General features: G+C 36.0%; 1 protein-coding gene across 1 annotated transcript; it reads left to right on the top strand.

Moving 5' to 3' along the window:
• Nucleotides 1-8,430: 8,430 nt before the first annotated feature.
• LOC140983492 (GTP-binding protein At2g22870-like) lies at nucleotides 8,431-12,211 on the top strand. Its single transcript, XM_073450567.1, has 4 exons — nucleotides 8,431-9,003; nucleotides 10,139-10,208; nucleotides 11,152-11,314; nucleotides 11,775-12,211. Exons 1-4 carry the CDS (start codon nucleotides 8,535-8,537, stop codon nucleotides 11,859-11,861), a joined length of 789 nt encoding a protein of 262 aa, XP_073306668.1. The 5' UTR covers nucleotides 8,431-8,534; the 3' UTR covers nucleotides 11,862-12,211.
• Nucleotides 12,212-13,068: the final 857 nt, after the last annotated feature.

Raw genomic sequence — 13,068 nt, 5'->3', positions numbered from 1 at the left:
ACTTTTTTTGTGGTTGAAAAACTCTCTTTTAGTTTTAGTGATGAATTATCTTTCGAAAATTGGTTTACTACAAGTGCAAATCCTTCTATTAGATGTATCCCACAAAATACTCACAAAAACATACTTATAAAAATTAGTCGTTGATAAAAAAAATTCAAGAATTCGCTAGTTTAAATAATGAAGTTTCTTTATGTTATGATATTTAGAGTGATTATTGGCAAAGTTATTCATATATGGGTATTACATGTTATTGGATTAATAATTCTTAGAACATTCAAAAAATATTGCTTGCATATAGATGTTTTAACGAAACACGCATGACACAAAATATTTCTAAACTTACATATGTTATTTTAGAAGAATATGATCTATTTTTTTCAATTTCTTTTCATAAAACTAGTGCAAATACTTCTGGTATTAGCGAGCTTATTGAAATATGTAAATCATCAGTAGGTAATAAATTTATTCATATTAGGTGCACATGTCATATTTCAAATTTGTGTGTTCAAGATGGACTAAAAAAATTATCATCACATTTCAATCAATTAGAAACACAATTCATTATTTGTGAACACATCCACAAGTTATTAAACGATGAGGAAAATTTTGCAAAATAAATGATATGAGGTCTAAACGGTTTGCACGAGACATTCCAACTCTTTGGAATTCAACATCAAAATTATTATTATCGTCTTTTGAATATAAAGATTTATTATGTATATTTTGTCATCAACATGTTCAAGCTCATGATATTTATTTATTTTCAAATAAATGAAACATATGCACTAGTATTTGTGAAATTTTAAAAGTTTTTAATAATGCTAGTGAGCAATTATCCAGTGTTTATTATTATACTTTTCATTTAGTTTTAACACATTGTTGCAACATTGCATATATTTTTAGTGAACATATTAAATCCAATGATGATGCTTTAGTTCAATGTATTGATGTCATGAAAGAAAAATGAGAAAAATATTTTTACAAATTCCTAAAATATTTTTATGCTCTTTGTTTTAGATCATAGACTTAAATTAGATGGTTTACAAGAAATGTTAACAATATCTATAGACCATGTTACGGAAACAGTTCCTAATATCTTATTGATTTTTTTAATATTAAAACTCAGTTATATGATATTTATAATGAATATAACACCAACTATGGTGGATAAATTTTTCCACATGAAACACAATCCACTGCCACTAGTAATATTACTTCTAAACTTACTAAAATACAACTTTTATTAAGAGAATAAACGAAACATCCACGAGGATCTTCAAGTTCTAGTCAGGAACTTGATAATTATCTTATTACTACCTTTTGATTTTAGTGATGCAAATGAAGAAATTCTCAACATTTTGCGATGATGATCGCAAAAAATACAAATACATCCAATCTTATCTATAATGATAAAAGAAATTCTAGCTTGTCTTGTTTCAACGGTTGCAATAAAAGCAATATTTTATTATTAGATGAAATACATTTAATGAGAGACGTTCTAACTTAAGGTCGGAAAATTTGGAAGTCCAATATTTTCTCAATGATTGGTCAAAAACCATTTGCCGGACACAACATATTAAAATTGATGAAGAAGACCAAGACGAAACCGAGAAAACATCTGGAACAACGATGAGAGGAAATATGAAGGAATGTAATGAAATGTAATTGTTTGTCACGAAAATTGCGGGGCGTGCCAGGCACGTGATCGTGCCAAAATTGTAGAATAATCTGACTCCTTTCTCAAACGTTGCGAATCTCGATTCGATCGTTCGTTCTAATTCTCTCGAAATGGCTCCAAAAATAAGAACATGAAATGAGGAATATAATGAAATTTAAAGGAGGAATTCATAAACAACATCAACATTCATTATGCTGCTATGAATTTGAACAACATTTTCACAAGAAAGTTGGAGAAATATGCAAAATCTGAAGAAACTAAAATACTGGAAATTGGAAAAATAATACAGATGAACTATTGAGAGGAATTTTTAAAAGCTTTGCTGCTGCTTCTGTTGGATGTGTTTTTTCTCTTTCTTTTTTTTTCCTAATTACTCTTTGCCTTTGTCACACTCCACGGGAAGTTTCGACCGCATTCCACGATCACTCACTTTGGGTCATAGCTCAACTCCCGGCATCGTGCTTTTCTTGGATCAAACTGCAACTCTTCTTGAGATTTATCCATTGGGCTATGGCTTGAAACTATATGATTTTATCCATTGGGCTGTGGCTCGTGGGTTTCAAGGATTGTGGTTAAACAAACTGCCTCCCTAGACAAGTTGGGTCATTGGCCAATTAATTGGGCTAAATAATTGCCCCTCGTAGCCAATTTGGCCCATGGGCCAATTTGGCTATGTTTAATAATTCAAATATATTGTGTTGGCCATTTACAAGTTGGCCCAAATTCATAATACGACAAATATGAGGAGGAGGAGGAGAAAAGAAGGAAAAAAAAAGAAGACAGTGTAGTTCACAACACCATATTTCCCAAACTTCTTCCTCATCTTCTTCCCCCAAAATCCTTCAATTCTTCATTGCTTTTATAACCAATCTTCCTTCACTTCGAGATAACTACTCAACCGTTCATGGAGATCCCATGTCCTGTATCACTGTCGATTACATTGCCTTCGTGATGCCATCCAAGTTTCTAAAAATTGTCATCGTCAACCTCCTTCGCATCAAGCCACACCTTCTCAAGGTAGGTGTATTTCACCATTTTTCTCAATCTTCCATCATAAAAACATTGTAGAATATGTCACATTTTCATGCTGCACTCGAGATGTTTGTGAATAAGTCTGAATGAGTTTTTGATGAGCAACATCTTGTAACACCCACTGCTTGCACCTCAAGAGAATAGCTCCCTTGGTGTGCATATTCAGAGCTTGGTCTAGAGCTTGTGAAACTTATTTAATCTTCCATGTGCTTACAAGAAATGCACCAGCACCAAGAATTGTGATGCTCCACAAATTCACTGAGAATGATATCCCATTTTCTGGAATTTTGGCAAGTCGTAAACTCGAAAATGACAAGATTAATTTCATCTCACAAGGAAGTGACAGTGCCACATCAATGACAACACAAAGCATAGTTTTGTCGATCAACACTCTATTATTTCTCATGTGGTTCTCATTTATTTTTTAGAAAACATGGTTGGAGAAATAGAGCATTTGAGAATCTCATAGGCCAACGCAAGAAAGTACCTTAAAAACCAATAGAGATGGAAAATCCTCATGGTAGTGCAGCTGACCAATCCGAAAGAAAATTACCAAGCATCAATAAATATCTCTGCAAGCGGCTGAGCATATACGTATGGAGTGTCATGCACACTAAGAGAAAATAAAACATGCAGATTAGGGATAGTAGCTGTATTTTTTTTTTTTTTTTGCACTTATTTGCCATGATTTGGCAATTGTTTTTTCTGATGTGTAGAGTTGGAAAATTGGCTTGAAAGCCAAACTTTGTTCTTGGAAACATGTTAACATAATACATGCTGCTTAGGATTTGTTTACATGTATTTGTATTTTTGGCATGTCACATTTACAGAGAAAAGTCTGCCAAAATTTTCTTAAAAAAAAACGGCTGAAAGCCTGTTTTCTTCAACATTGATGTAAACATTGCGGGTCAACTCTGTCTCTTACCAACCAACAGTTGAACAACATTTTTCAAATAATTCTCCCCAAGGTTCCAAGACATGCACTAAACAAAATTCATTTTATCATCAATTTGGCCAAATAACACAATAAATATTCCTCCCCAAAATTTATCAACTACAGAGGATTCCATGAGCAATTATTTTTATTTATTCACAAATGCTCCGACATTATTTACAAACAAGTTCAGTAGGGAATGGCTTAAAAGCCTATTCCTCACATATTTATATAAACTTCTTAAAAACCAATATGACAAAATTAATCAAAGTGGCTATCCAGCCTACTTTGTACAATACTTTTCATCTATTCCAGCTTTATGAACCATATGTCTCCGGCTGCCAATCTTTCATTTGAGCCGGAGTTAAGATTAAATCCTCCATTTGTAACTCTTCTTCCTCGCTACCTCCACATTCCTCCTCAAATATTACTTCCGCTCCATCGATATCCCACAACTCCTGAGACTGCACTTCGTTTACCAGCTGTTGCATTTTGACTTTCCACTCGGAAGTCGCAGCGACTTCCATCTCTTTTTTAGTGAACTTAGTCATCGACCTTCTCGATAATAGCGACTTCCATCTCTTTTTTAGTGAACTTAGTCATCGACCTCCTCGATAATAGGTCGGACCATGGGTTTAGGAGAGACCATGGCAGTAGGTTTGAAAACCTTCTCAACTTCTTCTTTAACATTTTGAGTGTCCATGTACACTGTTCTTGGTTGTCCATACACCTAGTAGTTACGAAACTTAATTAGACCAAAAGCTCTCTCATAATATCCAGCTTCCACGGCATTGGAATTATATTGATACGGCTATGAATCAGCCTGTACCACTTCCACTTCATCCTCTTTCCATATTAACAGTAACTGGTACGTGGAGGATGGCACACAATGATTGGAATGAATCCAATCCCTCCCTAACAAAGCATGGAAGCTAGCACTGGAATTGACCACGAAAAGGGCTGAGAGAGATGATTGAGACCCTACAGTAACATTCGATGGTAAAACTCCCAAGGTTTTGGTGGATTCTCCAGTAAAAGCTGCCACATAGACTTCTGTCGGAATCAAGTCTTCCACATCTTTTCCCAACTTCTGTAGAATTTTGTGGGGTAGAATATTGACAGCAGATCCATTATCTATCAATAATCTAGACACATGTTTTCCATTAACACGTGTCGTGATATAAAGTGGTTTGATATATCTAGTCATTTCATTGGTAGGTTTGTTCATAACCACTCTTTTCTCTTCATCAACGAGAAATCCTGTACAATCTTTTGAAACATTATTCTGGACGGAATCTGTAGCAATTTCATTTCCCATAAATCTACCAGACCCAAACATTCTTTTGCTTTTGAACTCATCTGGTAACATTAATGAGCTTGTGGCACACTCAAATGAGACAAGAATTTGCCCTACCTTGAAGGTAGCTTTCTTGACCACGTTACTGTCTTCCTCCGACAGCAAGTCATCACCTTCCTCTTATTTATCCTCAGTAGCCTTCTTGCCGAACTTCTTCTTCTTTTTAAATGATTCTTCCACTTTCAACCTTCGCTCCGTAGCTTTTTCTCTCAATAAACGTCTTTTTTGGGTTCGAGAAAGTGGCATTGAAAACTTTGGATGTTCCACACGTCTCCATTGTCTGTTGGGAGTTACCATCGGAGGAACAACAAAACGGGATTTTCTTTCATATTTTTTATGATCATTCAGGAATGGGGACCCCTGAAGTATCTTTTGGGATGATTGCTGGTCATATTTTCTTTCACCATTCTTGACTTTCGTAGAAGAGCTTCCCTCAAGGTAAGGGTTCATGGGCCTCTTGGCCATGGATTCCCCATCATACTTCCATTCCCCCTTCTGTAAGACATATTCCCCCTACTGTAATGATCTCTTTCAGGAAAAGTTTCTGTTCTTCTGTCTTTGACATCAAATATCATCTTACTAGGTACCCAACACTTCCTTATAGTAACTCTTGGCTGGAAGGATCTGTTTTCAACTATATTCCTCTTCTCATTGATTAGAAATCGCAAGTCGGTATTATTCACATTTACGTTGGCTACATGTGGAAAAGGTTCTTCATCTACTATCATTGTCTCTTTTTTCTCAGGGAATCTCAGGATTCCCTTGTTGATTCTCTCTTGCAGAACATTTTTAAAAGCCCAACAATCATTAGTATTATGGTTGAAGGAATTATGATACTTATAGTAGTCTCCTCTCTTGATCTCCTCTCTGGTTGGTACTTTATGATCTGGGGGGAAGATTATGAATTTTTCCTTCACCAAATGATCAAAAATTTCTTCTGTCTTTGATGCATCAAAGGTATAAAGAGTTTGAACTTGAGAATAATTTTTTCTGAGAAATTCTTCATTCTTGCGCTTTAACAACGGGACTGTACGTGCCCCAGAATTCATCACTTCTGCAAGGTCGACTTCTTCAATTCCCTGGAAGTAAGAGCCAACAGTAGACTTTATTTTATGACTTTCCTCACGCAATAATTTCTCATACTCCGATACCTTGACAGCAAGCTCATAAAAATTTTGGAATTCCATCCCTTGGAATTTCTTTCTCAGCTCAAAGCCAAGTCCTCGCTGCGCCATTTTCACATATCCTGATTCTGGAATGAAAACTTTGCACCTACTCCTCACTCTTTTGAATTTAGAAATGAAATCATTAGCAGATTGTCCAGACTTCTGGACCACTCTCAACAATTCCGCTATACTGCTCTCAGGTACTGTTATGAAAAAATGTGTATGGAACTGGCGTTCCATGTCATGCCAAGTCATAATAGAATTCCGAGACAGTGTGGCATACCAAGTAAACACAGTACTAGTCAATGAATTGGGAAACAAACGTAGCTTGTAGTTGGAAAAGTTATCCAAATTTGCTAGTTCCCCACACTGAATTATAAACCTCGCCACATGTTCCACGCTAGATTGATCGTCTTCCCCTGAGTACAAAGTAAAGTCTGGAATGCGATATCCTCGTGGGTAAGGATTTTCACGATCAACCACATCGAGGTATGGTTTGTGGAACTCTGTCGGTTGATTGGCCTCACTCCTGGGCCATACAACTCTTGGATGACATCATGTACAGTCTCGAAGTCCAAGACTGGAGTTTGTCGTAATGGATATGAGGAATAATTTGCCCCCCGAGTGTTATCCCCGAACTTGGAACTGAATACTCATGCATTCCTCCATCACCATACATCCTCGGATGCATGCTAAGAGAAGTCACAACAAACATATTATCAGCTACTTGTTTACCACTGTTACTGCAATTTTGGTATTTCAACTCCAATTCCTCGACCTTTTTGTGCGGAGGAGTGTACCTTCTTTCCCTAACAGATTCATGAATCGGTGCTTCTCCCAAGCGGCGATTTTCACCTGCTTGAGAAATCCCCGATTCTTGGCCTTGATCTTTAAACATTTTAGTGTCAAATTCTTGAAGTTTATCATTTTCTGGTGTAATAATCTCGCCTTTTGCAGACTTTCTCCATTCCTTCACTTCTGCCACAAATTCCATCATGACAGTAGTGAAAGCTTTGGTCATTTCTTTGAGATCACTGCGGATATTTCTCTCCATGGTCAACATGAAGTCTGATGAAGCCCCATTGCCACCAGAAACTGCAACTCCTTCCTTCACATCCTCTTTTTCAAATGGGTGTACAAGTCTTTCAACTGCTCTTCCATCTGCATCAGTTTCTTCTTCATGTGAACGATGACCTTTTCCCTGTGACGGAGAAATTCTCTCATTCTTGTCAGTACGCTTTGGAGACATTGGGTCCCACTGGGTGTGCCAATTTGTTTTTCATGAAAATTGCGGGGCGTGCCAGGCACGTGATCGTGCCAAAATTGTAGAATAATCTCACTCCTTTCTCAAACGTTGCAAATCTCGATTCGATCGTTCGTTCTAATTCTCTCGAAATGGCTCCAAAAATAAGAACATGAAATGATGAATATAATGAAATTAAAGGAGGAATTCATAAACAACATCAACATTCATTATGCTGCTATGAATTTGAACGACATTTTCACAAGAAAGTTGGAGGAATATGCAAAATTTGAAGAAACTAAAATACTGGAAATTGGAAAAATAATACAGATGAACTATTGAGAGGAATTTTTAAAAGCTTTGCTGCTGCTTTTGTTGGATGTGTTTTTTCTCCTTTTTTTTTTCCTGATTACTCCTTGCCTTTGTCACACTCCACGGGAAGTTTCGACTGCATTCCACGATCACTCACGTTGGGTCATGGCTCAACTCCCGGCAGCGTGCTTTTCTTGGATCAAACTGTAACTCTTCTTGAGCTTTATCCATTGGGCTATTGCTTGGAACTATATGATTTTATCCATTTGGCTGTGGCTCGTTGGTTTCAAGGATTGTGGTTAAACAAACTGCCCCCTAGACAAGTTGGGTCATTAGCCAATTAATTGAGCTAAACAGTAATATATATTTTTATATAATATATTGAAAGTTGAGATGTAATAGAATTTTTATTAAAGAAATAAAATAGATTTTTTTATTGAAAAAATGTAATAAATTTTTTATTGAGATAATGAAATATTTGATAGAGTTTTTATAAGTTTAATTGTGCTAGCTTTCTTTTTAAAATTTATTTTTTTATTCTTTAAATGTTTTTAATTTTTTTAAAAAATATATTTTTAAAAATAAAAAGATCACACCGAACCATAGCCGACCACGTGCGACCCGGTTAAGGGTCTCCAACTCGGAGTCAGACCGAATCCGGCCCGTGGCCGTGTGTAAATTATGACGTCAAGATTTCGAAAACAATTAAACAAACAAAACAATATCCCAAAGCCCAAATCTCAGACAGTATCTGCACTCACTCCCATCCACAGCGACGCACACACTGAACGTGAAAACGCCATAGCTTAGAGATGATTCTAAGTCATCAACTTCCAAGAATTCACTTCATCTCTCATTTCACTTGTCCCAAACCCAGAAGGCTTCTCTTAATCACCTCAACCCTCGTATCCAAACCCATACCTGCTTCCATCTCCCATTTCTCCGCAACAATCGCTGCTCCGTCGCAGGCCCAAGAAAGTTCGCCGCTTTCTCTTGAAACCCTCTTTGTGCCGCCGGATACAGACGTTTCGTCTCTCGAAATCTCGAGCTTTGGCTCGAGAATCTTGAAGGGCTCCAACATCGTGTTGAGTAAGTATGCGGCAGGCGATGGTGCTGAGGTTGTGAATTCGGAGTTTGTGAAGAGCAGTGTAACAACTGAGGACTGTCCATCCGATGGGATTCCGGAATTCGCGCTCGTGGGCAGGTCTAATGTGGGGAAATCCTCGCTTCTTAACTCGCTCGTTAGGCGGAAGCGGCTCGCCCTCACTTCCAAGAAGCCTGGTATTTTCATTTTGTATCAGTGTAGTGCGTGTTCTAGACAGAACTAGTTAGTCAGACATCATTTTGATGTGGCTTTTTAGGCAGATATTATGCTTGGTTTCAATCGGTTGGAATGAGTAACTTGGCCTATCATAATGTTTATTTCTTATTTTTTTCAACTCAAGGGGAGGTTCGCTGCCGTTTGACTTCTGCTGCATATGATTTTTTTATGGATATGTGATCGGTAGAAATGTTTTTCTTGGAAGAATTTGAGGCACGGTCTGATGCCAAGGATAATGCATTACAGATCTTTGTTTCGTACCAAACAAATCGAACGACTCAAGTTCTACAAATGTTAATTATCATTCCAGTATTATTCATCATTTTTCGTCCATGGCATAAGCCAAACGGTGCCTAATAGCATTACAAACACTTTTTTGGGTAATTGTGTGTGGCTAGTTTATTGGTTATGCTGCTTGTTGGTTATACTGCTTCCTCTTCTTTGATAATTCCCAGAGGATATTAAATATTGTCAGAATCAAAATAAGAAAATCAGGTAATATTCGGATTAATGGATTATTTGGAAGAAATAACTTATAAAAGTACCCGTCGGTGCTGAGCACTCCAGAGTGAAGAAGAGCCTCTGGTACCAGAGATAAAAAAGGTGCATTAAACATCTATGGACCAGGTTTTATGAATTGCCAAATAGAGGGATTTGTTATTTTATGCTTATAGATGGTGGTCAAGAGTGATTGAATGTGAGATCAAATGAACTTATAACAGATAGTACTATAGCTATGGGAAGCTTATGTGTAAGTCGTACCATAAAAATTTTCATTTTGTGGCGTGATAGACATATATTGCTTCATCGAACACTGATGGCCTGTTTAGGAGTGTTCTTTTTTATTAATTTTTTTGGAAGCTAAACAGGATTAGGTGACTTGGGTTTGTGGAGATGGTGAGTTCAATTTTTTTGTCAGAGAAGACATTGAGTTTGTCTATTTTGTGATGCAAAAAGGAGCGACACGTTGAATTTCCTGCATAAGATGATAGAAAATATTTATCTTGAACGATTCAAAGCACAAGAATTTTTTTAGCTTTTCATGCATAAAATCATGTTTCGAAAGTAATTATATTATCATGTTTCCATTTGTAGGTAAGACACAATGCATCAACCATTTTCGTATTAATGATAGCTGGTACCTCGTCGATTTGCCGGGCTATGGGTATCAACTTAACTTTCTTGATTTTCACTCATTTTATTGGGTTCTCGAATGTGATTGGCATTAAAAAAAAAAGAGTCGGTTAGATATACAAGTAAACAATTGTGAGACAGTAGTTCAAATGGACCTGCTCATTTCTTAACATAAATGAACACCATAATTGTACTTTTAACATCAAAGCTGCCTAGTTTGCTACATTGTGAGGCATTTCAAATTATCTGCTGCATCCATGCTTTATTTCTATATTTTTGGATGTTCAACATGTGCCCCCAGAAACTGGTTGAAGAACATAATTATTAAAAGTTTACATGCCATGCATCCATGTTCAAGGTTTAGTAAAACAGCCCTTGCTCCTCTACCCAAGCAAAGGCCCACTACTTCGATGAAGCGCACACCATGACCATGAGTTTCATCCTTGGTGCATTTCTTAAGTTCATGAAACCTTTTAAGCGTGCTTTCATTGCGTGGATGATAGATTTTATTGTTACGTAATGTCTTGTGAAGTACACATTAATCATTTCAATCAAGCATAGCCGTGCCTTCCACTTAGGATATAATTATCTATGCACCTTATAATTTTAATAACTAAGATATAGAACTCATGGCAAGCAAATGCTAGCTTTAGCACCATTTATAGCAGAAGATTCGAATATGTTAAGCTAACACGTTCATACACTATTCTAGTATATGGTGTTGAAATGATTGTTTGAACCATGAAAAACCGGAAGATTTCCTTTATGGAATATTCTTTTTCCCTCATTTCTCTCTCATATTTGTGTCTAATATCAACTTCCATGAAATGAAATTTACGAAAATGGAAATAAAGGTAAAACCGATTTGTTTAGTGATACTATGAAGTTTTCACCATTCTGTTCCACGTAGCAACGAAGTAAATTGCACAATTTGTTGGTACCTGTGACGATGGCTAGTTTTTGTTCTTGAATAGGTACGCAGCTGCTCCACATGAGATTCGAACAGACTGGGACAGATTCACCAAGGATTACTTTCTCAACCGGCCTACGCTTGTCTCGGTTTTCCTTCTGATCGATGCCAGCATTCCCACAAAAAAGATTGATCTCGAATATGCTAGTTGGTTGGGACAAAATCAGGTTTTTAGTTTCTACTTTTACTTCTGAATGGGAATACAAAACAATATTCATTTTCTTTTATGGGCGAATGCTTCTCGCCATTTTCTGTTACCCTTTTTTTGTGGCTTTATGGAATGCTTTACGCCATACTTGGTGTTATGACTAACGTTATACTAATTGGGTACTTGCCAAGAGTTCGATGAATGCCTTTTTTAAGTCATGTAGATGAATATTCAGTCAGTGCTGCAAAAAATGTAAAGATCAAATGTAGCTAACTAATTGAAATGCTTGAATGGATGGTTATCTCTGCAGAAAAAGTTTTCAAATTGATCTATAATTTTTCACGTTTATGCATTGGTAGTCTTCACATGTTTAAGGATCATCTTTATTAACAAGTAAAACTGCTAGTTAATTTGATAAAGAGGCTGTAGCAGGCTCAAGAAAGTTGTGATGTCTAGATTTTGTTCACTTCTTTTTCCAGATTCCTATGACTTTAATATTCACGAAATGCGACAAACGGAAAAAGAAAAGGAATGGAGGGAGACGACCTGAAGAAAACATTCAATAGTTTCAGGAACTGATACGCAACTTTTTCCGGACATCACCACCTTGGATCATGACAAGTAGTGTCACAAACCAAGGAAGAGAGGAGATACTTTTGCACATGTCTCAGTTAAGAAACTACTGGCTCAAGCATTAAGCCACCTACTAGGTATTACTTTGTATTCTGATTTATTTATTCCTGAATTTTTCATGAGAGGCTGATACAGTTAGATAAACTACACATAGAATATGCAGTTTTTGTAAATCTAGAGGGGTGTTCCATGTCGGAGCGAGCTCGGGGCTATCGCCCTCACACTTCTTTTACTTTGTTTTCAAGATTTATATATTATCGTGTATTAAAACATAAAACAAAATGATGACGCGTTCCCTAAATTTCTCAAGTTCTCGATTCACCTCCCGACACGAAATTCTTGGCTCTAATGGCAGCTCGTTCCCATGTATTCGGATCTTGTTTCTCAAAGTTGTATTGCTTTTACGTGCAGGACAGAGTTTGCTAGCCAAATGGTTTTTAGTAAATAAGTTCATGAAAAGTATTCTTTTAGGCTGTTCCATTTGTTTCCGCATGGCAAAATATATAATTTTTAATATTCAAATAATTGATAGGATAGTTTAAGTTCTAATGTGTCACACACAATAAAGAATCTTTAATAGAATTAAATTATATATTCTTTAAAAACTAAAATTTGTGTGAGACAGTCTCACGAATCGTATTTTGTGAGACGAATCTCATATTTGGGTCATCAATGAAAAAATATTATTTTTTATTCTAAGAGTATTATTTTTTATTGTGAATATCGATAGGGTTGACTCGTTTCACAAATAAAGATTCGCGAGACTGTCTCACAAGATACCTACTCTTCGAAAAATGATGGTTTGATATGCCATCCAAAAGGACAATTTTTTCAAATTAAGTATTTTAGTTATCCATTATTAGATTCATTTCATATATGATTTTGAAATAAAAAATTTTCTATTCAAATGTAGACTTGATTTTTTTTTTCATCATATCGAAAGATAAATTCTGTTAGGATGAATATATTAAATTTATAGTGTTGTTATTTACACTCTAATTTTTTGTTATTTGTATTCCACTTGAGAATGAATTTTACACATAAAATAGAGTGTAAATATCATTATTCTTAAATTTAGATATAGATACTTGACTGGATTTTAGTTTTGGATTTTGACATCCATCTACATCAGTTTTCTAA

This window comes from Primulina huaijiensis, chromosome 8 (assembly GCF_012295235.1).
Source record: "Primulina huaijiensis isolate GDHJ02 chromosome 8, ASM1229523v2, whole genome shotgun sequence".
NCBI lineage: Eukaryota > Viridiplantae > Streptophyta > Magnoliopsida > Lamiales > Gesneriaceae > Primulina > Primulina huaijiensis.
Note: the sequence above shows the minus strand (reverse complement) of the source record. Positions and strands in the feature narration are given on the sequence as shown.